The following is a 25,936-nucleotide window of genomic DNA, read 5'->3' on the forward strand; positions in this document are numbered from 1 at the left end:
AAATCAAACAAGCATAAGTCCATCTCCATCCTCTTCCAGCATCCTCAAGTGGAAGACCAGAAGACGAGGTTCTTCCCCTCAGCAATCAGACTCATGCACGCTAAATAAACCGCAATCACTTAAAACCTCCCGCCTACACCTCGTGATCATTTCACATGACTCACTGTCCGTGGGAATAAAATTGACGATCCGACGGAGAGGTTTTGGAGCCATGTCCACACAAACTTTTGAATCGACGTTCCACAGATCCGATGGGCAATTATATGCAAATTTGTCTGAATACCAAAGGTCGACTGGAATGTAAATAAACAAGTTGTTTCGATAGATTAAATCATCTTCTGATCGGAACGGTGATTTTTTTTTTCCTTGCTAATCCAAGATCGGTTAGCGTCCGATAAAAAACTGCAAATCTATCGAAGCGTTTTGGATAAGAAAACACCTGCAAATAAGACACGCAATATAGGCAAACGTGCATCCAGAGTCACATTCACACCCGAGGCCAATTAAGTCGAAAAAAAAAAACCCAACAAGCATGTTTTTGGAAAGCGGGGGGGGAAGCCACAACAGAGATTGCACAACTTTGCATCGACACAAATGGGATCAAGTCGATGAGACGTTCACGAGCTGCTGATGACATCCTTGGTATTTTTTTTCACTACTTTGAAAATCACACAACTCAAGTCATAAGAGGGAGAATGATTTACAATGGACGTCTGCATTGATCAAAAGTCAAGTTGTAAAGTCGACGAGTCTGCTCCAAGCCTACCTGGAGAAAAGCCGCGCACGCATGACAGATCTATGCAAACTCTACTCAGGAAGGCCGAGAGCTCAGATTGAAACTCCCCGACCTCAGAACTGAGAGGCAGATGTGCTAACCGCTTGTTTGTGTAATGCCTGGCTGTGAACAGATGTAATGAGATCTGTTTTGCATTTTGTTCCCCCAAACGTATCAAAAAAGAATTGAACCATGACCGTCAAAAAAAAAACAAGGTATGTAGCATGCGTACCAAAGTGTGATTTTTCTTGTTGCCTGCTTCGGACAACTGTGATGTGGCAGATGATTAAAAACAAAAACTTTGAGGAAACCGACCTGTCTGAAGTGCTCGTCGAAGCTCCAGTCGGACTGGCCGTTGGGGGAGGCTGCCGGGTGAGCGCCCGCCGGCGACAAGTCCTCATCGGGCTCCTGCTTGACCCGGACGGGCGGGGACGGCGCCCTCTGCGGGGCCGACGCCGCAAAGCTGCCGTAAGGTCGGGCGGGCGGCATGCGGGCGGCGCTCTGCTGCAGCGCCAGCGTCTGCTTACGGAGGAATTCAAGGCCGCCGGCACCGCCTCCGCTCTCGCCGTCCTCGTCGCTACGCTCATCGCCATCCATCATCTCATTGTCGTCGTCGTCCTCCTCGGCCGAGTCGCGGCCCCGGTCCTCATCGTCCTCTTTCTCAGAGTCTACGCTGCTCTGATTGGTCACGCGGGGCGGTGGCGGAGGCGGAGGCGGCACCACTCCGGCCAGGCCCTTGCCCATGAAGTTGGGCCCCGGCGTCCGGGCCGCTGCCAGGATGGCCTGCTGAGCGGCCAGCTGCTGAGCGTACATGATGTGGGCCTCACGCAGCTTCCTCTCCTTGCGCTCCATCTCCAACCGGGCTTGCTGCTGGCGCTGAAGTTGCTCCATCACCGCTTCCAGCTTCATCCCCCCTGTGGAGGTGTTCTGAGGAAAGGCTACACCGGGCTCCTGAGACATGCTGGGCTGCAGACCATCAAATAGCTTGTTATTCACGGATCAAATGAATTACATATCAATACAATAAATGCAATTGTGAAAACCAAGATTAAGAGAAAAACTATCATGAAAGCCAGAATTGCATTTATTTGACTTGCAATCACACGAATGAGCCATGCACTCAATCGTCATTGCACAAATTGACGAAATGTGCCCATAAGGCAAAGTAAGAGAGACTATTCATAATTTTGCAAACAAACTGGAGAATGATTGACTAGTATACACAATGAGCAGCTGTTTTATCACATGCTCGAACAAAAAAATCAGCATGTGTAAATCTAGATGACGGAGGAATAGATCAACACAAATTAAGATGGATAAATAGATAGATGGATAGACAACAGGAGATGATGGGTGGATAGAGTGCAGTCAGAGAATAGATAAGAACAAATTAACTGGTAAACCCAGAACAACATCTTACTGAAAAAGCTACGCTTTAAACAAATTAAACAACATTCCTAAACTGGCTGCACAAGTCTGGTTAAGGTCCATTTTCGATTTAAAAACGTTCTCGCCAAAAATCCGGGACAAATGTTTTCATATTTCGACGTTTCTAAATGCCAATTAAAGTCGTTTAGCTTTAAAAGTTAAATACGTAAATATCACTAAACGATTCGTATGTAGCTAAGAGCGGTTCAATAAAAAGTAACGTAAAATGACCTACGGGTAAAAATGAAGACGCAAACTGTCAAAAAAAAAAGATATATCGCCGTTCTACTCTTTAGCGAGCAACTCCATCCTCCTCCGTAATTAAATAAAGGTTTTTGAAATACCTAAAAAAAAATGACAAGTCACAGTTAAATGTGCATTGTGGCGTTTTTTTTTTTTTCTCGACTTTTTGGCTCTTGTACCACACTGGCCTCGCGCGCGCTAATTCAGCAAACCGTTAAAAATAAAGCTGAATTTAATTATTCGCTTAGTTTTTCTGTTATTTGTAAAAGCAAAAACGGAGTACAGAGGAGCCCGAGGAGAAGAACACTACTCACCATTTGCGCCTTACTACTGCTGGAGTTGTCCACCATGCCTCCCGATTGCCTCGCTGCTGGCACTCGTTCAAACTCACTTGTAAACACACGCGCACGCCAGCAGACGAGTACGCGCACGTCCGGGGCGGAAAGAGAGGAGGGGAGGGGGCAATGTACTCACGATTCACACTAGCAGCAAAAGGCGCTAAAAGCTCTTATTTGCTCCGCTTCTTTCTCCTCTTTTCACTCAATATGAATGGAACATGACCCTTTCGCACCCTACTTTTATTTTAATTATTATATCACGAGCCACGCCCCCGACCCCCCCTTCTTTCTAAATGACACCCCAAGTAAACACGGTGGCACAAGTATTGTAAGTGCTCACTTGCGGAAATGTGCTGAAGAATGTTGTGTCCGGCAAAGGGAAGACCACCGTGGACATTGGGTGGCCCGTTGCGTTCAAATTAGCTGGGAATTTCCAAAGAATACCAACTTCGCCACTTTTCGAAACTAATCTGCCAAATGTTTGTTTGCATAAATATCCCACCCGAGACTGAAACTACTGGTTATCCAATAAATATATTAGATGATTAATCAGTAAATCTCCTGCTGTGTCATATATACCAACTCCGATTCAACATTGAACGCATCATTCGCTGATTAGTATAACAAAGCCATTAAAATGCACGGTAGCGCTATACTACCCCCTGGAGGACCAAAAAAAATCACATGAGTCAGAATGGATCTTTTATTTTATCATGTATTGTAAACCAATAAAACAGCAGTCCTATTAAAAAATAAACATACACGCATTGTAAAATAATATATGTAGATTGTCCAGCGGTTGCATAACATATGTTGACTTTTGCTACCAACCACTGATGTTAAACTAAAATGGGCCAAAAGGAGGTATTTTTTTTTAGGACTTTCAAATGAAGGAAGTGAAGGCAGATAAGGAGGTAGGGAGGAGAATGAGGAGGAAGTATGGATGGTGAACTCACAGTCCCTGAAACTAGAAACGTGACAAAATGTCCCCCAAATCAAAGTCAATATGCTGAGTGTCACTGGAATGGCCACTTCAACCTTGGCTGACAAGTTTCAGCTAAAACTATCCACAGATAAGATCATACAGGACAAAATTCCTTGGAGTTCTTCACGGTGCCATGTCTGCTATTGTGACGTTTCAAACGGTCTTGTTGTGTCTTGAGGACATGTAGCAAATGTTATTGAGCTAAAATGCAATAAAATGAGCACAAACCTACTCTTGGCACACTGTATGAAAACTTTTGTCGATAGCACACATACGCCTTTAACATCAAACATTTGTTCATCGATTGCGTCAGAAAGTCATTTGAGGGCGCTTTACGATGCGTTTTATAGAATAAGTGCTTTGCCTCCTCGAGAAGAACACCACGACACGAGTTAACGTATCGTGCGGGCTGAAACCACTGATCATCAAGAAAAATGCTCTTCCATTCCACAAATGTACAGTGCATAAAAAGCAAAGTACTTGCCCTTTGTTTTTCACACCAATGACAGTTCTGTCATACAAAGTGAAAAGAAAAAAAAAGTGACATAAACCAATTCTTTTCCTACTAACCACCTCAAAGTTATAAATATATTATAAATAATTCGACTACTGTAGCGCCAACGCGACACTTGACATAACGTTGCCTCCCAAAACATCAGAAACCCCTTTGGTTTAACACCCTAGCCTACATGCATATTCTTTTCCAAACTAAATACATTTATAGTGTATTATTTTACTTTCACATGTTCGTACCCTTCCCACTGTACTTGTCACTTCACTCATTGGCTTTAGTAGCTTGGAAACAGTGCTCATGTTGTTAACGTTTTGACAGGAGATAATGAAGGCCTCTTAGGACCACGCTGAAAAGAAAAAAAATATAGGAAGACTACAAGGAAAAAGGTTGCTATAAAAAAAAAAGCATTGCATTGTTGCGCGAAAATGCTACTTTGCGAGAAAGAGGTTGCAATGTTAGAAGACGGAATGTTACCGGAATAAAGCGCGTTAATGTTGATGACATATGACTGCCGTTGGTCAGAAACCTCTTCGAAACCAGCATGTTTCATAAAGGGAAGACAAAAAAAAAGACAGAATGATTACTGAGCCATTAGCATTGCATCATCAAAGAGAGCAAGTCAGCATTTCAGATTGGTCGATAATTTGGAAAAAAATAACATTGGCTTCAACGCCAGCAATATTATTCGTTTTTCAAAAAGCATGACTGTACTCAACTCCATGCATACACAATAATGTGTACTTGATATCCTATTTGAATCCAACAAGCTTGTAAATGTAGGAATAGGTGACATGAATGTAACAGCAGTCAGGAAATTGCAGATAAAACATGAAGATGACACACGTCCACACCAGTCACTCTAGTTGCAATTAGACGTATTTAAAAAAAAAAAAAAAAAAATACAAAAATAGGTCAAGCTTTGGAGTCACAGTGGATAAGGCTTTTTTTTTTTTTTGTTGCTGTTGTCCACCTGCGCAGCGATGCGACTCAGAAGAAGCCCCGGCTCTCGGCTCCGTAGTGGGAAACGTCAAGAAGGCAGCAAGCGCCGGCCTCCGACACGGGCCACAAACCTGCTTTGGCGGCCCGCAATGGAGCGGTGGCCTTTCACTGCGTGCAGCAGGACGGAGTCTCGATGCAGCAGCACACGGAGGAACCCATAGCTTTGGGTGGGATCAGGTCCAGGTCCTCGTCGTCGGGAATCTCGTCCAGGCGGTAGCCGTCCTGAAGCAGCTGACGACTCAAGTCCGGATGGATCTGGAAGGTACACAGCGAGAGGCAAAGTTTCAAAGCAACCCGGATAGTGGACATTGACTACATTCTGAAATTAAAAATTAAAAAATGAAAGCTCCATGACTCAAATTGCCATTTTTGCCGCCACCCATATGAAAAGGGGAAATTATGAGGGGAAGAATGTCTGGGTGTGGGAGTGACTCACCTCGGCCGAAGAGTAGCCCGAGGAGCACTGCTCAAAATCAATCTCTTCATCACTGCAACGGCATGTACAACCAGTTCTGTTATCAACGTTTTGTGTGTGTGGACAGAATAGAACAGGTTATTCTGTAACAACAGCATTTTGTGTCTTTACCTGTCTGAATCCAGTGCAATCAAAGTTTCCTCTGCATGTTGACTCAAAGCAGTGTAGCCCTTGTTAAACTTAACTTTTCTATAATTGAAAGAAAAGGAGGGAAATGACGCTCTACGCTCGGGTGACATTCAAGGACATGACGGCATTTCTTGCGCTGACCTCTTAGTTCCTTGTCTGGGCTGATGCATGACAGCAGGTCCCGGTGCGAGAGCTTTCTTCTTTAGAGCTTTCCTGGCGAGCTCCCTGTGTTTTTCTATGACATTAGCAAAGGTTAGCATACACTGCAAGATGACCGCCACGGCTATAGTTACATGCTGTAAAGTCTTCAAACACACAACATAAATAAGTCTGTCAACATAAAAGTTTGACTTGGTTGGAATTTAAGATCATGTGCTGTTGCTGTTTTCCTCCAGCACTGTAGGGGGCGGTAACGGATGTCGCATGACAATTCAATACATTTATAATCAAATCTTAATTTTATGTAATAAAGGCGTCAAATATTTTTTGAAAAGCCCAATTTGTTACAGCAATATTCCTATTTTTAAGTCAGTCATAAAACATTTTTTTTAAAAAAAGCAAAGTTATTATGACAAGAGTAAAGTCATAAATAGTTTCGAACAAACTTGCAAATAGTAAAAAGTTCAATTTACAAAAATAAATGAATATAATAATATAACAATAATATAATAATAAGAGGTCGTGAATGACTTGAAAAAAAATCTAATTCGCACTCTTATGGTGTTCGCTAAAATAGAATCACTTTTTGCTGACAGATGTGCATTTCACCAATTTTCACTGTGTGTACGTGTGAATGGAAGCACTGAACATGCCATTTTTGGGGACTATAAAGACTCTCTTTGTGTAAAATTGCTGACATGCTTAATGGCTCTTGTGGACAGCACCTACTACTCACGTAGTTTGAGGTGGATGGCTGGCGCCCTGGACATGATATACGGTCCTCTCTTCTCTGTCGGCCTGATGCCTACATCACCACTTTTAGGCCTTGCACCACTACCGAGGGCCTTGAGTGGCAAAATAGAGGGGAATCATTCACATACACTTCCTTACGCAGTCATTTTAATCCTTTCTTTCACTTTTGACAGCCTTTGTCCTTATTTGGGATGCGGTTGAGGTGGGGCCGACACACCCTTAACTTTTTTACCAGTTAATCTCAGGACAAGTGTAGACAAACAAGTTTTCACATTCATAAGGACAATTTACAGCAGGGATGGACAAAATTAACTGGAAAAAATGACACTTAAATTAAATTGGAATCTGTCACAATAAGAAAGACAGGTCTGCTTTTGTGGAGGACTACAGAAATCAGATATTTATAGTTAAGGGTCTGTTATTCTGAGTTGGATGATTTAAGATTAAACAAGGTCCTGATCGATTATCAAGAATAACTAATTTGAAAACTGCATATCAATTAATCGTTGCAGATTGACAGTGCTGCCCTGTGATTGGTTGGCAACCGGATAAATCAGTCCAATAAATGCCTGGCACCCGCTACAGTTGAGTAAATAAACTTCGATTCACACGAAACATAACATGAGCTAGCAAATCCTGAGCTAGCTAAATTTAATTTTATATTAAGCAAAAAAGCACCCCGTCGCTAAAATCCGTCCCAACATTCTCCCCATGCAGGAGACATTAGTTCGAGTCAAGCCTTTAGCGGCGTAAATACCCCATAAAGACACAAATCGGGTAGTTCAACTCAGCCAGCTAGCTAGCCAATCCATCAAGATGCGTTTAGCTTTTAGCTCGACTATCCTTCGCTAGCCGCGAGAGGTCTACCGTTAAATTTCGAGGAGCTTCGAGCAAGTTGTCCTTCTCGGGCTCCTCGGAGATGTCGTTCATCATCTTGGCGTCGGTTGTCACAACGTATAGCACCGCAGCACACCCATGACCAGCCAGTTTGTTGGCAACACTGACCGGTAGTACACCGACAATCACGATAGGTTGCTAATGCTAGGTTTTGGTTCAAGTTCCGGTTAACATTTCAAAATAAGATTTTGTGGTAGGAGCGTGGTAATTTTTGAGTCGGAATAAACGAATAATTATGAAAACTGATAACTACTTCGATTTTTTGGAAAAACAAATAGAAGCATGATGGATTGACAGTAGTGTGGATCTTGGCAGGTTTCATAATAACTACACAAAAATAATTACATTTTAACCATTTTGAACCATTTTACCCTGCCATGTGAATATGTGGCATGTCACATTACATTTTTTAACAATAAAACACCAGAAAATGCCAATTTGAGCAACCTGTACAGTATATCCATTATGTAATTAAGATTGAACAAACACACACAGAGTTCTGACAGTATATGTTTATCCAGTCCACCGTTTTTTACATAATAGGACAATATGGAATCGATCGACACTATAGACATTTTTAACAGGAGACAATTTAGGAGAGTTCATCTCTCCAAGCACCTGAAGGGGGAAAGAAAGAAAATGAAATGTGCATTGAGTAAAGGTCCATTTATAGATCATACAAGAATCGATCAAAAATTCAGTTACCTTTGCCTGCTAAATCTTGTCAATGCCGAGCTCCTCCGGCGTGGAGATGCCGAGTTCCGCCAGCGTGGGCTTCAGCTCTTGGATCAAGTATGGATAAATGTCTTTGTGAGGGCCCGCTTTATCCTGCAAAACAAAAAACAATTTTAGTTCCTAGAAGATCACAATTAGAATACCTCAAATTTCAGAGAAGTTCAAGAAATTTACTAGAATTCTATTAATGTAAAGTTGTCAGATTGTATGTATCTGACTAGATAATTGTAGTGTATACTTACATTTTTTAGTGATTGAAATGTTTATCAGGAAGGAAAGCTGAAACTCACCTTGACAGCCTCCAGGATGCGGATGGCACTGGCCAGGTCGTTGAGTCTCCGGCACGCCCTAAGAGCTGAATCCAGGATTTTGGCCTCGGGTACCAGGTCATACCCGATCAAAGTGTTCATCCCTTCAAAAATAAAAAATAATTTAAAAAAAAATACTAATGAATACATTTTGCAATCTTTCATGTTGCTTGTTTCATCTACATTAGCTCATGGTGGTCATACATTGAATAATGACAACCTTTCTTCAGCTCCCAGTTGTCGATGTCGGGCTTGTTGAAGTAGGTGACCCAGCGGGCGTCAAACTCCTCATCTGACTCCACTGTGGCATGCGAGTAACATCTGGAAGCTAACGGCGCTGCAAAACATGATGTGCGAGCTTTATTTAGACACCCAGTACATTGACAGCAGCACCTATTACTTTTGATTTTTTTAATTTTGAAATTGGTTTTTCCCCAACAACACATTAATAACAGCTAAAAACTGTATTAATGCCAACAAGTGCCTGCTGCTATTTTTTTAAAGCAGTGGCACAATTTAATAAATCAAACCATAAGCATATTATACAGCACAACGGAATACAAATAACATCAAAATCAAAATCGCATTTTAAGAAACTTTAATAATCTTAATATAATATCACCAGTGAATTTAGAAAAAATAAATCTTTTTTCACCCCTATGCGTGTAATCTGCGACTAATGATTCTCTTAAAGTCACCAACTCCGGTCAACACAAGGTCGTGACATTTAAATTAAACATTAAATTTGGCACTTATATTTTAAATTAAAACATATTTTACAACCCCATAGAGGTAGTATTTATTATGAGCGAAACGTCTTGTGAATTATAAAATATACTTCAATGTGACCCTTTGCTAGCGTTCAGACGCTAACCTAGCTAGCTAGCCGCCCGTGCACCGGCTAATTCCTTTTACTTAAAGATTATTTAACACTGCGGGTGTGAGGCTTGCCGTCCTACCTGTATGGCCAGGTCGGAACCGGGTCGCCAAGGTCCGGGCGCCTGTGGCGGAGAGCCGGAGGACTGCACGGAACATAGTAGAGAAGCGGATGCTAACAGCTAAATGTGAGTGTGTGGAGGCAATAAAAAAGGACCCTGGAAGCCGGAAAAATACGAAAAGCAATCACGTGACTTACGGAAATAACCGAAGTCCTCCGGTTACTGCTGGCCCATCCTAATTGTGTTTCACCGCTAGAGGGAGCGCTTGATATAAAAATAAATAGAAATTAGATTTTAGATTACTTTAAATGAAATTGACCAACCTACAGAATTCTTGATGCACTTTTTATCTTGACTATTTGAAGGAATGAAGGAAAGATGGTGCAACGGATAAAAGGCAAGAATAGAAGGAAGAGAGTGATAAGGATAGAAAGAAGGAAGAACACAAAACATAAACAAACAAAAAAAACCTGATCTGACGCCTTAACTCTGGTTTAAAATCAGGGTTTGAAATCCTGGTTAAGACTGACACGTTTTGGATGTACAATTTGGATGTAATTCAGCCATGTTGTATGTACATATAAGTGCGTGTGTATGTAGTAGGAGTCACAAAATGGATGTAGAGCAGATTAGTCGCCCTAATCCCAACCCCGCAGGCTCAATGCAACACACTAGACGCCCATTAGTGTAATTCCCTGCTACACATCTCCAGTTTATTTTTATCATCCTTGTTTTTTTTTTTTGTCATTTTAAATATCCCAAGAAAAAGAAAAGCTTCAAAATGAGTCATTAAGATAAGCTCCTTGACTTCTACCTGACCTTTACAAAGTAAAAGTTAATTTCTTAAAGTAAATGAGAAGTAGTGCCGCATGAATGTCATCAAAGTCTTATTTAATCCGATTGTGAATTAATTTCACGTTAATTGGTTTTGTGGGAGCGCGGAGGTTGCAACGAGGAAAATCAAATCCTGAAAGAGAAGAATAAGGAGTCTGAATTTATCGTTCTGAAGGTTTTATTGGCTTTGTTTTCCCAGTGTACAACTCTTATGTAGTGATTGCTCACAGTCTGGAAAGGATGAAACAGACAGACAAGAGAGTGGCACAATGTAGCAGACAGGGCCGAGGGAACTGTTATAGATATGGGCCCCTCCTCTGTACGTATACAGTTAGGATATTTTTGTGCCGGCGAATGAATATTTAATGGTCGAGCAGAGGAGGAGCTGAATGTGCTTAGAGCCAAATGGCGAAGAAATTAAAAAAAAAAAGAACCCAACCCACAGCTCTTTATAATCGATAAGAACACCAGATTGCACGTTTGGAACTTGGTCTGATTTAGCTCCCTGAGGACAAAAGCGTGTATATACAATCTCTAGCATCAGATTTGAAGTGACTGGAATTAATATTTCATCATATACAGTTTATACGTACGCAGTCACTAAATCCCGATAACAGTCAAGATGAGTGTCTTTTGAATTTTACATCAATAAAAACAGGCAGAATGAGGGGCTGGGGAACCAATACAGAACAATAAAAGGAAGTGCTGATATGTGCAAACGTCTACATGTGTCACAATAGAAGCAATGTTTTGCAGAGGCAATACAGGGATGGGAATTATGTGTGTTTCTGTATTTGTGTGTGCGAACGTGCATGTGTGTGTGTTTTAAATATTGTACAGGGTGTTGAAGTTCAGCCACTGCCCAACATCTTTGTTGCACGCTGGTTGGCCTCATCGATTCGGGTCTTGTTGGAGTCAGCCTGCAAGGGAAAAGCAACATTCATGGAGCTTTCATCAAAATGAGAGAGAGAGAGCGAGAGAGAGAGAGAGAGAGAGAGAGAGAGAGAGATTGCCTTATCCATGATGCGGTCAATCTGGCGGTTCTGGGTGTCGATCTCCTGGCCCATGTCCAGGGCCATGTGACGCAGATTGCCGATGATGCCGCCCACCTGCTCCAGGTTCTCGTCCATCTCGTTCTCGCGGGCGTCATCTGTTACCCTGAGACACACAAACACACGCGTGAACACAGTTCTGAAAATATGGAATGCAAAACTACTAAAAAATGTTCTTTGGGTCAGGCAAAGTTGTAAATAAGAACTTGTTCTTAATTGTTTGCCTGGGTAAATAAAGGTTAAATAAAAAAATATATATCAAAGCCTACACTTCCTATTACTAGCTTTTAAATAGCACAAAGCAAATTAGGAACAACACACACACACACTTACCTGCGAATGAAGCCCCCGCTGATGGCCATCTGCTCGCGCTCGTCCACCACCCGAGCGCCAGGCTGGCTGTTGACCACACCGTCCTGATTGGCTCCCCAGGCCTGGCCCCCACCCTTAATCCTACACCGCACACACATGCCCATGTCACTTGTTGTACCAACCATATGCATGTATGAGGGTTTAAACATGCATGTTGAACTGTACAACATGCATCAAAACAACAATCGGCTTACTAGGAGCAATGCACATGCATTTACAGTAGAATCTGGGCAACAATTGATCCAGGATCAATTGACATCTGGGCCACACACACTCACACACACGCATAAATAATAATAGCAATAATAAAGCACACAAAAGAGGACAAACTCATTTGGACGCACAAATGATGCACACAAAGAAGGAGGGGAAAAGGAAAACAAGGATGGCTGTGTCTATAAAAAGAAAGCCACATGGTTAGATTCAGTGTGGGAAATAATCATAATCATAAAAACAGTGTGGGTGATGATTGACAGCAGGCCCTTCATTTCATCTGGATGCACACACACACACACACACACACACACCGACAGACACACACACGTCTTTACATTGAAATAGTGTGGAACACCTGCTGAGGCCATTGCAAGATATCCATTTTGTGCTGACTGAAAACTTTGGAGAATGTTATTTTCAAGTCACATTGACACAAATGCAATGCTTTTTGGTTAACGTTTCAATTCGGACAACTTAGTGTTTTTATTTGGCCACCAGATGGCGCTTCTTTGCCCCATTCAAAGCATGCAGCTTCGTACAGTTTAATCAAACGTCGCAATTGATGTTGAATAATTTTTGCAAAACTGTAATACGGAATTCTTTGATGCCTATTTTATTGTATGTCCCTTAACTTTAGGAATTATTTAGGTCATCAGCAATACTAAGAATAAATTAATCAAAAATAAAAAAACACATTGCTAAACACAACTACACATTTTCTTTTTCAATGTATTTCAATATTCTATACAAACGATTTCCCCCTTTAATTTTTTCAATAAAAAAATGAAAAAGGCCTCGCTATAAAGAACTCCTCGGAAATAGGTTAAAAGCGCGGGATGCTCCTTACAGAATATTGTTGTGATGCTAGCGTTTGACCCGAGGCTGCTGCAAAAAGGCACATGACGTAACTGCCGCGTTACATAAGAGACCACGTGCGCTTCGCTACAGAGCTACTGTAACGACACAGAGATGATCTCCCTGTTGTCAATACAATTACATTGTTTTGGAAAAATGCTGAAAAAGATTGTCATAATAAACTGATTTTTTATTTTATTTGTGTATATGTACATATAAAAAATGTACAATGAGCACTGCTAGTATGGCTACATTAAAAAAATGCAGTTTTCGTCTATACACGCTCTTCATTACGTCATATTAAATTATATATTTCATACGGAAATATATAGCGTCGCTGCTGTCCAATAAAAACGTTGACAAATTTATGTTTAATGTAGTTTACGATAGGCAATTATTCGTCTCCCTCGTGTATAGCGTTTGATGGTCGACGTCACTGCTCAGACATGGCGCCGCGCGGGCCATAGTTTGGCTGCTAGGGGGGGGCTTAGCGGACCGAAAGACATCATGCGAGTGTTTGGCCACGTTGACGTTTCTTTGGCCAAGCTCTCACATGATGAAATCGTGATATGTGGGGGGTTAGGGTGATGCAATCGGGTTATAAGGGGAATGTGGTGTAGGGGCAGGGGCGGGGCTAGGAAAAGGGGGCGGAGGGGGTCCGCGGACCCCGCTGACGCTGCTGCTACCTGCAGGAAAAGAACCTCTCATCCAATGAGCAATGAAGGGCATGTGTAAGCAGCCGTCAAAGGCTGGAGAGAAAAATTAAATAAAAGAAGTAAAAAAATCAAACCCGTTGTGGCGTTTTGTGTTATTTATGCATGCACGCAAGCTTTCACATGAGGTTAGTGTAAAGGAGCATTTCACCATGTTTTCAGCCTGACCTCCATTCCACCATGGCTTGTTAATATTTAACGGGAGCGAGGCTTTTTTTTGTGTTTGGAATTGAGCAAGAGTGCAACAACAAATTCACAAAATGGATTTTGGAGCCTTAAGACCCCAGAGGTGCGCCCCACCCATTGCATTTTGAAGAGAATATTATTTAATAAATTAAAATAATTTCTTAAAATATTTTTAAAAAACGTGTCTCAAGTTGACAAATTATTTCTATTTCGTATTTAATAAATAATTAAATATATTTAGAACAAATATTGTTTCTTCAAATGGCCTAAATTGAGATTCTTTTTTTTTTTTACTGTACACTATATGTAACTAACCGTATTGCGAGTCAAGACTGCACCCCTCCATCAAGTGTTTTATTCCATCCTGTTAACTTTGTAGTTGCAACTTCTTGCTCCATGTGTTTGCAATTGACTTATGAGTTAGGGGAGCAGGTTGAAAAGTGGCAAAATCTCCCAGAGTACAAGCGACACATCCATGCATGCGGTGCATCATCATCATCATCATCATAATCATCATGCTCTACAGAGCCCAAAGAGGCCGCAGAAGCACGCCACCTACTTGTTACACGGACATGAACAAAGACCACAGAACTGTCCTAGATTGTTCAAATTCTTTTCTGCATCCTTCATGTCCTTATTGATCTGGTCCATCCCCTCCTCGATGCGCTCCAGTTGCTCTGATTACCAACACATTGACATTTACCCAGCAAAAGAGAAGAAGAAGAAGAAAGGAGGAGGAGGAGGAAGGTCGGAGGTTGGGGGGGATGACAAAAGGAGAGGAGACAAAAAAAAGAAGAAGACTGTGACAAGAGAGACATCGGACATCACTATCACGAGCATCACTAGCGACATCACCAGCACTGGACAGGGCGGGAGCACGCGGCTCCTAGCCGGTACCTACTTTTTAATACACGGGCATATCAGCCCACAGCACTGGCCTATATCTTTTAAATCTTTCTCGGCCTCCTTCAGGTCTGCGTTGACCTTGTTCATGCCCTCCTCCACGCGATCGAGTTGCTCTGGTGAGGACAAAGGTATGAGAGGCATCGTCATTCACGCGGTTCCCCGGCCGACGCGGGAAGGCCAAGCGGGAGGCGAGCCTAACGCCCGCTCGTGCGCCTGCTGCGTTCTACTTTTATTAGGGGAGAGGAGGGCTCGTCGTGCCGCCAAACCTTAGTGGTCCACCTCACAATCGATTTGACGAAAAATAAAAAATACTAAAATCGTTTATTTGGAAGAAAATCTCGAGTTGAATTTTTTTTTCTAAATTCGAGATTTCTGGTAGTATTTTTTTCAAATAAATAAAATGAAGAAATATTTGTGGATTTTCTTTCCAAACAGGAATATTTTTTTTCCAAATTCAAGATTTTCTGTAGTATTTTTTTTAAATAAATAAAATTGAAAATTATATTTAAAAAATCTTCTTCCCATTCTACTTTTCACGGACCAGAAGCAAAAGGAGAGCAGACATTGCTTCAAATAATAACCGTCTCCATATCGCTAGCATCACAATTAGAGCTGGCTGCCACTCAAACGGTCGATAGGGCGCCGAGCTATTAAAACTATTTCAAGGTCAGATCGTCATGCCGGTTCTTTAATGGCCGTAGCTGTAATGTCCATTAGTAGAAAGTGACACTTTGTCCTCGAGGAGAAGAAACTCTTAAGGAGACAGGGCCGTTTTATATTAACAGCTTGTTCACACTGTAGTCAAGAACCCAGCAAGGGTCACAAATGGTACCTCATTCTTTATTTAGGTGTTGTGAATTTTTGGTGGGGAGTTTTTTCATTTTCAAACAAGTCAGTTGCACTTTTAAAATGATCAAAACGTTACAACGAGGAGGGTCAGATTGGAAATATTCCCCTTAAAGGATTTGCAATTTCCTATGGATGCTATAAGGAGGCAAAACACTAAATTTGTCTATATAAATCTTCTAAACTCATTTCAGCATAATTATTCTGCACCAAGATGGCGCCGAAGCGTTCTTTTTTTCCAGCAAATAACAGACGATAGATTAAAAAATTCACAAACTCTGGCCGGAGTTTGAGAATTCAGATTCTTTCCATTTCCATGACATCATATGTAACAAAATGTCCTCCATTCCACAAGCGCCACGATACCTTCAAAAACAGGAAACCCGTGTGTGAGTGTGTGTGTGTGTGTGTGTGTGTGCATGTGTGCATGTGTGCATGTGTGTGTGCATGTGTGTGTGTGTCAGAGATGATGTCAGAGTCAAGTGCAGGAGGCCAGGGTCCATCAGCCCTTTTCATAACGCTAAAATGGAGGAAGCCATTAGCGTCTCCCCTACCTCCACTGCAGTCAATGACTTATGTAAGTTCACAGCTCTTTTCAAAGGAGGAGGTTCTTTTCAGAGAACCCATCATTAGCACAGGAGATATGTTCTGGAGCCGCCAATTTTAGACCACAAAAGATGATTTGATACATATATTTCAAGAGATTCCATTTGGTTCGATTTGACACGCTCACTTCTTTTACAGCAAAACATAGTTTCCGATTCAAATCTATTTTTGTTACACCAATAGTAAGTTTAAAAACTCTTCTTTTTTTTTCTAGATTGAAATGAAAGAAAAATTAAGCAAAGGTTACATTAACATTAAGAAATAACTATGAAAAATATACAGTTTTTTTTAAATGAAACGATTCATATCCCTGATATAGGCCAACTTTTATGCTTAAATGTATTCTTGGACATCATTATAAAGGATCTTGAATTTTTTTAACACAACTAGTCTTCTAGGAATAATATAAACACGATAAAATATTATCGTAATCAAACTGTCATCATATTGATTAATGTGATTGATGCTCAATACACGCCAAGCAAAGCAAGAGTTAGCTTATTTTGGCATAGCTTAGCTTAGCAACATGTTCTCAGCAGCATTTAGTAGGAAATATTATATAATAAAAACATTATGAACTCATTACTCCTTGGAGAATTTATAAAATTCAACATTTGTTAGGAATGTTGACCAAAAGAGTATCCAAGTAACACAAAAATGAAAATTAGTCAAGTATAAAATCCTACTAAATTTTTTATGAGAACAGACTGCTCATAAAAGAAGTTGCAATAGTTGCTTTAGACTGCGTAGAAGCAAGGGCTCTCACTCTGGATTAATTATAAAAGCAGAGAGCGGTTCCAATTTGCGACAGGAACAGGAGAAAGGCAGAGCAGACGTGAATAAAAAAAAATAAATGGAACCTTGGGGACGTTTCCATTGGTAACTCACCTCCCTGCTCGTCCAACATGACAAGAGTCCTGATGCCAGCATCTTTACTCTATCACGGAAGAAGAACAAAGATTATAATCAGAAGAATTGAAATTAGTAAACAGGTTGATGTAGAAACGACTCGAGATTGAACATCATGGAGTGATTCATTTCGATCCCACCCTCTGGACCAAACCCTCAAAAAATGACTGAACAGACTGAACCTCGATATTTGAACTCAATACTCAAATATTACTTTTCTGGACTAAACCTTCTGGAATTTATTCTCTGGACCAAACTTTCAGGATTAAAAAGGTTTTTCTTTTGGAATCACTTCCTTAAACTAAATCTATGAAGTGAGCCCTTGAAATTCAACCATCTGGATTAAACCTTATGCAGATAAACCAGTTGGGCGAAATCTTCCAAAATGAATGTTCTGGACTAACTCTTCACAGACTGGAGTGGATTCTAGAATAAACTAATAATGAATGTTCTGGAATAAATCTGGACTAAGTACAAACAAGGTGACATGACTAGACTGAATCCAAACTTTCGGGACTCCAAACTTTTCCAAAGAACTATTTTGTTTTCGTGTTTGTGTTGTGTTCACTGAACCTAAGCTAGAGCTTTGTTGACAAAGCAGCAGTCAAGTCTGATTTGCGTTGTTGTTCACACACACACGCACACACACACACAAGGACATACTTAATTAAACACACACTAAGCTCAACGCAACAACAGCTTCCCACTCCCCGTGAGCTCCTCCCACAGATATTCCGAATTCCGGCTTCACGCATCAACTCTCCTGCAACCGGGCGTCATGTGACCTTCTCGGCGAGATCGCAAGGCACACACGTCCGCTCGTTGGTGTCACTGATACTCGGATCACTCGCATTGGCTCCCAAATATTTCTTGATGATTATGAAGAATCAGCGCTTTTTTTTTGTTTGGCCGCTTGGAAGTGTGCAAGTGTCGTGTAATGACATCATTTGGATCGAATTTTTTATATTGAAGCAAATATTATTTTTTTCACATAGAGAATTAATTCGCAGTCATTTGAGTTGATATTTACTGACACTTTGCTGAAGGTGTTATTAAGGCACAGCAGTTGCCCTTGTTCATCTGCATTTTGTAACCCAGCAAGGCTTGATGAGGTCACGCTGCAGGAGAGGGAGGCTCTCTTAGCGTTCCGCCATCTTGTCCATTAAAGGTCATGAGCTGGGAGAATTAAAGGGGGGGTCACATTGGTACGAGACAAGGACGCCGACCTCGCAGTCGTATGAGCAGCGCCGACAATTAATGTCCCTGCCTATTAAATCACAAATTGGATCTCTTCAATGACTTTGGAGGAGATGATCTTCAGGCATTGCAAATGTTAAGTGCTGCTGTTTATCATGGAGTGTGCTTCCTGCTGGGATTGCCTGTCGCGTGCTTATTCAATTAGCCTAATCTTCACCCTTGGCCAAAGGCCACGTGGGGCGCTTGGGCACGTGTGACCGCACGACCGAGAAAGAGAACAGGAACAGGAACGTACTCTTTGCCTCCGTCAAAGCATATTGTGAAGGGAATACGAAGACAAAGACACGCTTCCCTAGCAAATTGCATGCTCGTTTGTGTTTAACGGGTCTCGAACACGCTCCTCTTCGGCCCTCGAGCCGATTCCCCCCGCGGTCGTCGAGCTGCTGCCAGGCCAACTTATGCAAATGTAGCCGGATGAGCTTGCGTAAGGACAGCTGCTGTTGTCTTATTAAATGAGGACATTATGCACGGCGAGCTATTTTTAAACACCTCACAAAAGACGACAGAAACAAAAGAAAGAGACGGCGAGTTTGGGCTAAAAGTGGAAGCTCATCAGGGTGCGTTTGATTTAAGACGTGGCGCAGCCTGTGTCTGATTTCTCCTTGAGTGCTGAGGTGGGAAATGATACGATGTACGAGGGTCAGTGAACTCACCTCCTCCACCAGAGACAGCATGCGGCGAGTGCTCTCCAGAGACTGCAACACAACAAGACAATATTAGCATAGTCAACACACTTCTCACGGCATCATTATTATTTAGCCTGTCACATCTTCTCCTTTAATTCTCCAAGGGTTCTTTTTCACCCTTTCAAGTGACTTTTGTCTCCTCGCATTTGTTCACTATTCAACCCTCTCTTTCCTCCATACATCAAGTCGGATTTCCATCCATCCATCCATCCATCCATCCATCCATCCATCCATCCATCCATCCATCCATCCATCCATCCTTGTATCCATCCATCCATCCATCCATCCATCCATCCATCCATCCATCCATCCTTGTATCCATCCATCCATCCATCCATCCATCCATCCATCCATCCATCCATCCATCCATCCATCCATCGTCCCTCCCTCCACAAATCAAGGCATCAGTCCTCTCCTCCTTCCATCAATCCATCTACTCATTCTTGCACCTTTTTATCACTCAATCTATCACTCTATCACTCTATCACTCTATCACTCTATCTATCTATCTATCTATCTATCTATCTATCTATCTATCTATCTATCTATCTATCTATCTATCTATCTATCTATCTATCTATCTATCTATCTATCTATCTATCTATCTATCTATCCAATAAGCCTCTCTAAGTCTCTCCGGTTCGCTATGATGTGCTGATGAATATTTAACGAGCTCATTGGAGCCGCTCTATTATTCTGAGCTCCTCTCGGCTCGCCAAGTCATCTCAGCATTTTACCTCGTCGGCTATCTGGTCGGCGCGAGTCTGCAGGTCGGCCAGCTCGTTGCGCATGTCTGCTTCGTCCGCCATGGTGGGTGTTGAACCTTGAACTCAACGACGACGTAACTGGAAGAAGAAAAAAAGCAAGATGGTGAGACAAAGCACACCTTGTGGGGAAAAAAAAAAATCGAGATAAGTCTTCATAAATTGGATAGTAGACATGCAAAGCTGACAATGACATTTCAATAACAACCAAGATAAAAAATCAATGTTAGCCGCATTAAATACTCTCTGTAGTTGAGTAACAAGAGTTTACTCTGTCTGTCCGTCCATCCATCCATTCACAATCTCATTTGAAGACATGAACTCGTTTGTTTCCAGTGCACAGATTGCATTTTATAACTGCATTAACACCGTTTGTGCGATGCGGAAATTTAATTTTCCGCGCCGGAATTGTACAGTAGGTTACAGTAACAAAAAGATGTCTAATTATGATTATAATTTGTTTTTGTGAACAATCTTGAAAAATAATCTCACTGCAACACCCTCCCAGTTTTGTAACTGTGATTTATTATATTATAATTTTTTTTTTTAATTTCTCTACCCAAGCAAACCAATAAATACATTCATGTTTTACAATAAATATGATCAGATTTATGATAATTAAAAGTTTTGGTTTTCCAGGTTAGGCATCTTTTAAGGTGCTAACCTACCATTTTTCACTCACGTTTTTTTTCCAGCCAGTGTTTAAGTATGAAGGAGGTCTGCTCTATGATGATGTATCTCCACCCATCTCCTCCTCCTTAATAATTCAACACCTGTTTTTTTGCACGCTAGAATATTGATGTCCATATTTTTCATTTCCAACATGGCAAGAGAAGCCAAATATGCTTGATCACCAATCGAGTGTCGTTTCAGTTCCTGGGCCAACATCCGTCCGCCCGCTCACCGACTAATTATTGATCGTGTGATTATCTTGCTGGCTTCCTAGCTGAGGTTTCTTCTTCCAATTTCCTCCGCTGTCGCCTCCTCGTCTCCTTCCGACATTTTAAAAATGGAAACCCGCCGTGTCGCCTCTCAAAACGGACAGCTGAAGTGCAACTGATGAGGTCTTTCCATTTATAATTGATACAGAGCAGGACTACATTTCTACTGTATGATGGCCTATTTAGATGGATATAACTTGAATGGCAAAGGTCAGCCACCTGGTCTTCATCTTCACAGACATCAAGTCAAGGCCTTAAATGCCGCCGCCGCCGCCGCCCCCTTCTCGCCGCCCAATCAGCTGCTTCGATGGACAGCGGCTGCCGGGCTCAGGAGGATTAAAGTCAGAGCGAGGAAAAGAGGATTTACTCTCACTCTACACTCTCTCTTCCAACGCCATTTCCTCCTTTTGTCTCGACGTAAGCGTTCGGGTTCAAGCGTGATCCCAACTTGACACCTAAATTCTCGTACGTTGGCGAACTCTATGATTGGCAAACTGATTGGTGCAAAACAATAATTAATGCTGCGGGAAATCTCGAGTGTGAAATAAGAAGGCATGCGAAGGAACAAAAAAAAAAAGTCGCTTGGGCCGAGATGAGCGGGCAATAAATATCACGTTTAATGCCGTAATAAACCTAAAACCTCTTTTATTATCTCAATAAAACATGTTTCGTCCAGTCATCCGTGGTTCTTGTGGACCTATTAAGAACGATGCTGTAGATTAGTGAAATTAATTAGTTTGAAGCAGCAGTCAGGCATGGAAAGCCGAAGCTTCATGTTTTGGTTAACGTCGCAATAGTGCGGGAGAAGAAATGTTAACGTGGCAGTTCAAACACGTGCGCAGCTTGGACATGATTGTCACAAATGAGTCATGAATCGTGTGTGTGTGTTGCTACTCCATGCTGACCTATAAACAGGAAGCACATGCGATGTAAGCAGGCCAGAGAGCATCATAGTAGCCTGGAGCCAAAGGAAAAAAAAAACAAAAAAAACAATCCAAATGCTGACTCCTTCTCCTTGACCACTTTACACACACACACACACACACACACACACACACACACACACACACACACGCACGCACACATCCAGATACACAAGGTTCAATCAAGGCACGCTGATATGAAGAATTGATATCCCACTTCTGATCAAGCCATGGCACGAGACCTCAGATCAGCGAGCATCAAAGAATCATCTCTTCCTCTTTTTGTTTGTTTGTTGTTCCTTTGTGTGTTCATTCACTTCTATAGAATAAAATAACTTGGAGATGGAGAGACGGGCTCCACCCTGGACTAGTCGTCAATCAATTTACAGGCAAATTCAAGTCCTCAGTTGACCTAAGAGGCGTATTTTTAGAATAAGGTTGGAAAAAAAAAAAGGCCTGGAATCAAATCCAGCTCGACAGGAACTGCGAGGGTGACGTGCTCCAGTCCTGAAATGGATGAAGTTTCAAGATGGCGGCAGCACATGCCTGTGGAGAGGCAAGAAGGAGTCGCCCACAGAGAGAAATGTGCTGGCACAGTGGCGTGTCTAAAAATTGGACTTTTGGGGCTATTTGTGCCAACGAACGTCATCGCAGCATACGCACATTTTGTCTTTTAATTACACTTGAAGGAAAGATGATGGCGTGGCTCAAACAGTTTGCGTTACTTCCTCTCTTATGTAACGACAACGGCGGGCCCGGAAGGATGCGTCTAGAGATAAGAGGGGAGGGGAAGACAAAGTGCGAGATTGCTACCATTTATACGAGGGATGAGCTCAAGGGGCCATCCATATCTGGGTTTTAACATCGAGAGGTGATTTTTGTTTTTAATGTAACTGCAAACTATTATTTCAATATTTATTTCAATATTTAGGCTATTCTTTTTAATGTAACTGCAAACTATGTAAAAGCATTCATTTTGATTAAAAAACATTATTTCAATGTTTATTGATTTATTTAAATTTATGAATTTATCTATTTATTTATTTTAAATAAATAGTATTTTTTATTTATTTCCATCCACCCACCCATTTATTATATTTTATTTTTTTAAGTCATAATCAACCAATTCTTTAATATAACAAGAGATTTGAAAGTATCTATCGTATGTTGTTATCTAATTTAATAATAATAATTGTATTTATTCCACAGGGAAAAACCGGCAACAGAAAAGACTCAATCCCCTCTGTGTTAGAATCTATTAAAACATTTGCCACGGGGTCACAAGAAAGAGGTCATTATTAGAAAATCTGATAACAGATCATTCCAAAGGGAGATGCTGTAAAAAAAATGAGGTGGGCGTGGCTGATGTGGAGAAAAGAAGACATGAGATGGGAGAAGACAGTAGCTGACTCAAAGCAATCATCAGGGGGAGGCCTGCCTGCCTGCCTGCCTGCCTGACTGCCCGTGGGGGATAATCACTGTAAAGCCCCACTGTCCCATTCACTGAGGATAAAAACCCACTGGATTAATATACGTGTCCACACACGCACACTCACAGACCACTTTCTCTTCTTCTATACATGTGTTGCCTTTTTCTTTCACTTCCAGTCCTCCTCTATATAGGACACTCACTTACGGACATACTTGGACACTTTTCAAAGCCTCAATGCTGAATCTGGTGTGAACTTTTGGCGGGCATTTAGTTAGTGGGCTTTATATTTCATACTAACAATATGATCTGAATATAAAAACATTTTCATGCCATTTATTATTGCAATGAGTAATATAGGAATCTCAATGGCAAAATGTTTGAAGGTGTAGGGTGATTCTAATCCAAATTGGAACTGTCCGCTGTCCTGTCCAGATACACGATCATGCATACACACACATAACATTGCTGACAGTATGGGAAGATGTACAAAAATGTCCACCAGGTGTCACGATGCAATGCAAGTTTTTATCAATGAAAAAAAAAAAAAAAAAATAGGGACATGCTCCCAGTTCCAACACAGGATCATAACAAGCCGAGTTTTGTTTACATACACCACATGCTAGACGTTAGCACAAATTCATATCTAACTGGTTACAATATTGGACTGTTGCAAAGTCAAACTTTTGCTCAAAAGATGCTCTTGGCTAACGGAATCAATTTTAATAGCAGGCTGCCAGAGTGGGCTTTAATGTCAGCTTGAGTTGTTTACATGCTTCAAGCTAACGTTATCTAACCTTACCACAACACACAACCAAGCAAGTCCACAATAGTAACTTAATAAATGTTCTTTATATATAAATATGGGGTGGCTGAAATGTTGTGTGTTCTTCTGCATGGGAAATTGCCCACAGATCAAAATGACCAGACACACGATTGTCTAAATTGCTTCAGTGCTGGCATTGATCCATGCAGAGTCGCTGCTAAATGAACATGAAATAACTTACAAATACACATTGAGCATCATAACCCTGTGCTTGTGCATACCTGTACATTCTATCTATGGCTGACGCTCTGCGTGTCTCGGGATCTTCATTGTTTGTCTCATTGTTATTCATCTTCATGGTGCGGACCGTTTTTTTCCTCTTTGTTTTGAAAACTAGACAAGCTGACAGGCTAGCTTTGTAAGGCTTGCTTGGGTGGTTTTGTGTCGTGTTAAGGTTATCCAATATTAGTACCAAATTATATGTGCTCTCTTCTAAAATTGCTCTAGAGTTTCCACGCTACTAGAAGAGCTGAGCTTTATTTTTGGGGTTAATAAGAGGCACTTTAAATGGTGGCAGGTGTATGCTGATTCCCATTTAACATACGTTGGAATGTGATTAACAAACTGTAAACAGTCACGTTCAGTCGTTAGAGGGTGTGCACACTTGTGCAACCACATTAATTGCTGTTTTTTCTTTCTTTGTTTTTTTTTAACTTCACCTCTTCATTTGTGTTACACGGTAGAGTAAAATAAATGTGTTAAATCTCATATTTTGTGGCATATTTGAGATTTGAACTGTTAAAGCAGTAAATTATAAACATTTGTAGGAGTGTTGGGCGTTTATTATTCCCAATATTTGTCCATTTGCGTTAGGTCCCTAATCCTCCCGAATAGGCTGTCACACTCGGAGCTGTCCTCGGTGCTGAAACACGGGCGCCACTACAACTCAGCGATAAACTACAGGAAACACTAGCAATATTAAAATTGTTATTAAATCCACAATAAGTCATTTGTGATAAGACACCATTCGTCCCGAAGAGCAAATCAAAGTTGCCCTCTTTCAAGCGTAGTGGCTGAAAATGGCCAGGTAGGTGAAACACAGGAAACCGTAGTAAGAGAGAAGGTAAAAAAAAACGAAAAGAAGAAGCAAGATCTACCTGAGCAGGTCTCCTCCACGCGTCTTTCCTTAACGTGCCGCGATACAGCTCACAGATGTCCGTGCGAGCGTAAGGAAGGGTACATGGACGCGCGCGCGCGCCGTCGTGTAGCGGAAGAACAATGCCGGTTAGGGGTTCTACAAAATAAGAGGGCGAGAGACAGTTAAAATCTTTAATTGTCATCGTTGTGTTCTCTCATGTTATGTTGGAAAACGTTCGCAATTTAATTCTGAATAATAATACTAAAGAATAATTTTAAAAAAAAGGAATATATCACTTTAGCAACAGTCGGTGCCAATTCCTTCCGAAATGTGTTTGCTGTTTAGCACAGTAGCAAGTTAGACATGATTACAAACCCACCTTGTGACACATTACATTTGGTTCCAAGGAGCTGTGATTCCTTATTTTAATTTTTTGATTTTAATATGCTCTTATTTTGTACCCACCCAGCTTCCGGCCAAAGAACGCTAGCCTTGGTGACAAAATGGCCGCGCCCTCCAACGTCACAAGTCATACCCGTATATTGTTTTTCCTATGAATATTAATAATGACATTTTATTCATTTTAATGGCTGTAGTAACGATAGTTTGAAGCAATATTAGGAAAAAATCAAAATAACGCAAGTGTGAGGGAAGGAAAGGAGTACTAAGGAAGGAAGTCAGAAGGGAAGGAAGGAAGGAGTCAAGTGAGAGAAGAAAGGCAAGGGAGTTAGGAAGGTAATTATGCCAGAAAAAAATATTGTATGTAATATAAGTACATTTTCTATACACAGCATTGCGTCTCAGCATGCGCACGTGCACATTCCAAGCACCAGAACCAAGACACTTGGCTCACGGATGCCG

The 25,936-nt window shown here is 41.4% G+C and overlaps 4 protein-coding genes across 6 annotated transcripts in view; all 4 read right to left on the reverse strand.

Annotated features, from left to right (window-relative positions):
• The window catches only part of LOC119120001 (AT-rich interactive domain-containing protein 3B-like), a 42,893-nt gene extending 39,783 nt beyond the window's left edge, over positions 1-3,110 (reverse strand). Inside the window, exons 1-2 of one of the 2 annotated variants that reach the window (XM_037246572.1) lie at positions 2,761-3,110; positions 1,091-1,741 (exon numbers count right to left, since the gene is read on the reverse strand). In XM_037246572.1, the coding sequence (XP_037102467.1) occupies positions 1,091-1,741; positions 2,761-2,796 (687 nt within the window). In that variant the 5' untranslated portion in view covers positions 2,797-3,110. The remainder of the gene's footprint in view (positions 1-1,090; positions 1,742-2,760) is intronic. The other variant, XM_037246571.1, reaches the window with a different exon arrangement.
• A 363-nt stretch (positions 3,111-3,473) lies between these two features.
• On the reverse strand, positions 3,474-7,914 carry fam219b (family with sequence similarity 219 member B). Its single transcript, XM_037246632.1, has 6 exons — positions 7,666-7,914; positions 6,782-6,890; positions 6,028-6,121; positions 5,869-5,946; positions 5,719-5,770; positions 3,474-5,537 (listed from the first exon to the last, which is right to left on the reverse strand). The coding sequence occupies exons 1-6, from the start codon at positions 7,729-7,731 to the stop codon at positions 5,388-5,390; spliced, it is 549 nt and encodes a 182-aa protein (XP_037102527.1). The 5' UTR covers positions 7,732-7,914; the 3' UTR covers positions 3,474-5,387.
• A 276-nt stretch (positions 7,915-8,190) lies between these two features.
• On the reverse strand, positions 8,191-9,853 carry LOC119120042 (cytochrome c oxidase subunit 5A, mitochondrial-like). The gene is made up of 5 exons (XM_037246637.1): positions 9,698-9,853; positions 8,959-9,075; positions 8,721-8,842; positions 8,401-8,523; positions 8,191-8,313 (listed from the first exon to the last, which is right to left on the reverse strand). The coding sequence occupies exons 1-4, from the start codon at positions 9,771-9,773 to the stop codon at positions 8,410-8,412; spliced, it is 429 nt and encodes a 142-aa protein (XP_037102532.1). The 5' UTR covers positions 9,774-9,853; the 3' UTR covers positions 8,191-8,313; positions 8,401-8,409.
• An 817-nt stretch (positions 9,854-10,670) lies between these two features.
• LOC119120034 (synaptosomal-associated protein 25-A-like) lies at positions 10,671-25,227 on the reverse strand. 2 transcript variants are annotated; one of them, XM_037246625.1, is made up of 8 exons: positions 25,095-25,227; positions 19,852-19,959; positions 19,082-19,123; positions 17,151-17,199; positions 14,464-14,581; positions 11,896-12,015; positions 11,524-11,668; positions 10,671-11,430 (listed from the first exon to the last, which is right to left on the reverse strand). In XM_037246625.1, the coding sequence occupies exons 2-8, from the start codon at positions 19,921-19,923 to the stop codon at positions 11,362-11,364; spliced, it is 615 nt and encodes a 204-aa protein (XP_037102520.1). In that variant the 5' UTR covers positions 19,924-19,959; positions 25,095-25,227; the 3' UTR covers positions 10,671-11,361. The 2 variants fall into 2 exon arrangements, with proteins under 2 accessions (XP_037102520.1, XP_037102521.1); XM_037246626.1 differs by lacking the exon at positions 14,464-14,581 and adding an exon at positions 14,806-14,923.
• Positions 25,228-25,936: the final 709 nt, after the last annotated feature.

This window comes from Syngnathus acus, chromosome 3 (genome assembly GCF_901709675.1).
Source record: "Syngnathus acus chromosome 3, fSynAcu1.2, whole genome shotgun sequence".
Taxonomy (NCBI): domain Eukaryota; kingdom Metazoa; phylum Chordata; class Actinopteri; order Syngnathiformes; family Syngnathidae; genus Syngnathus; species Syngnathus acus.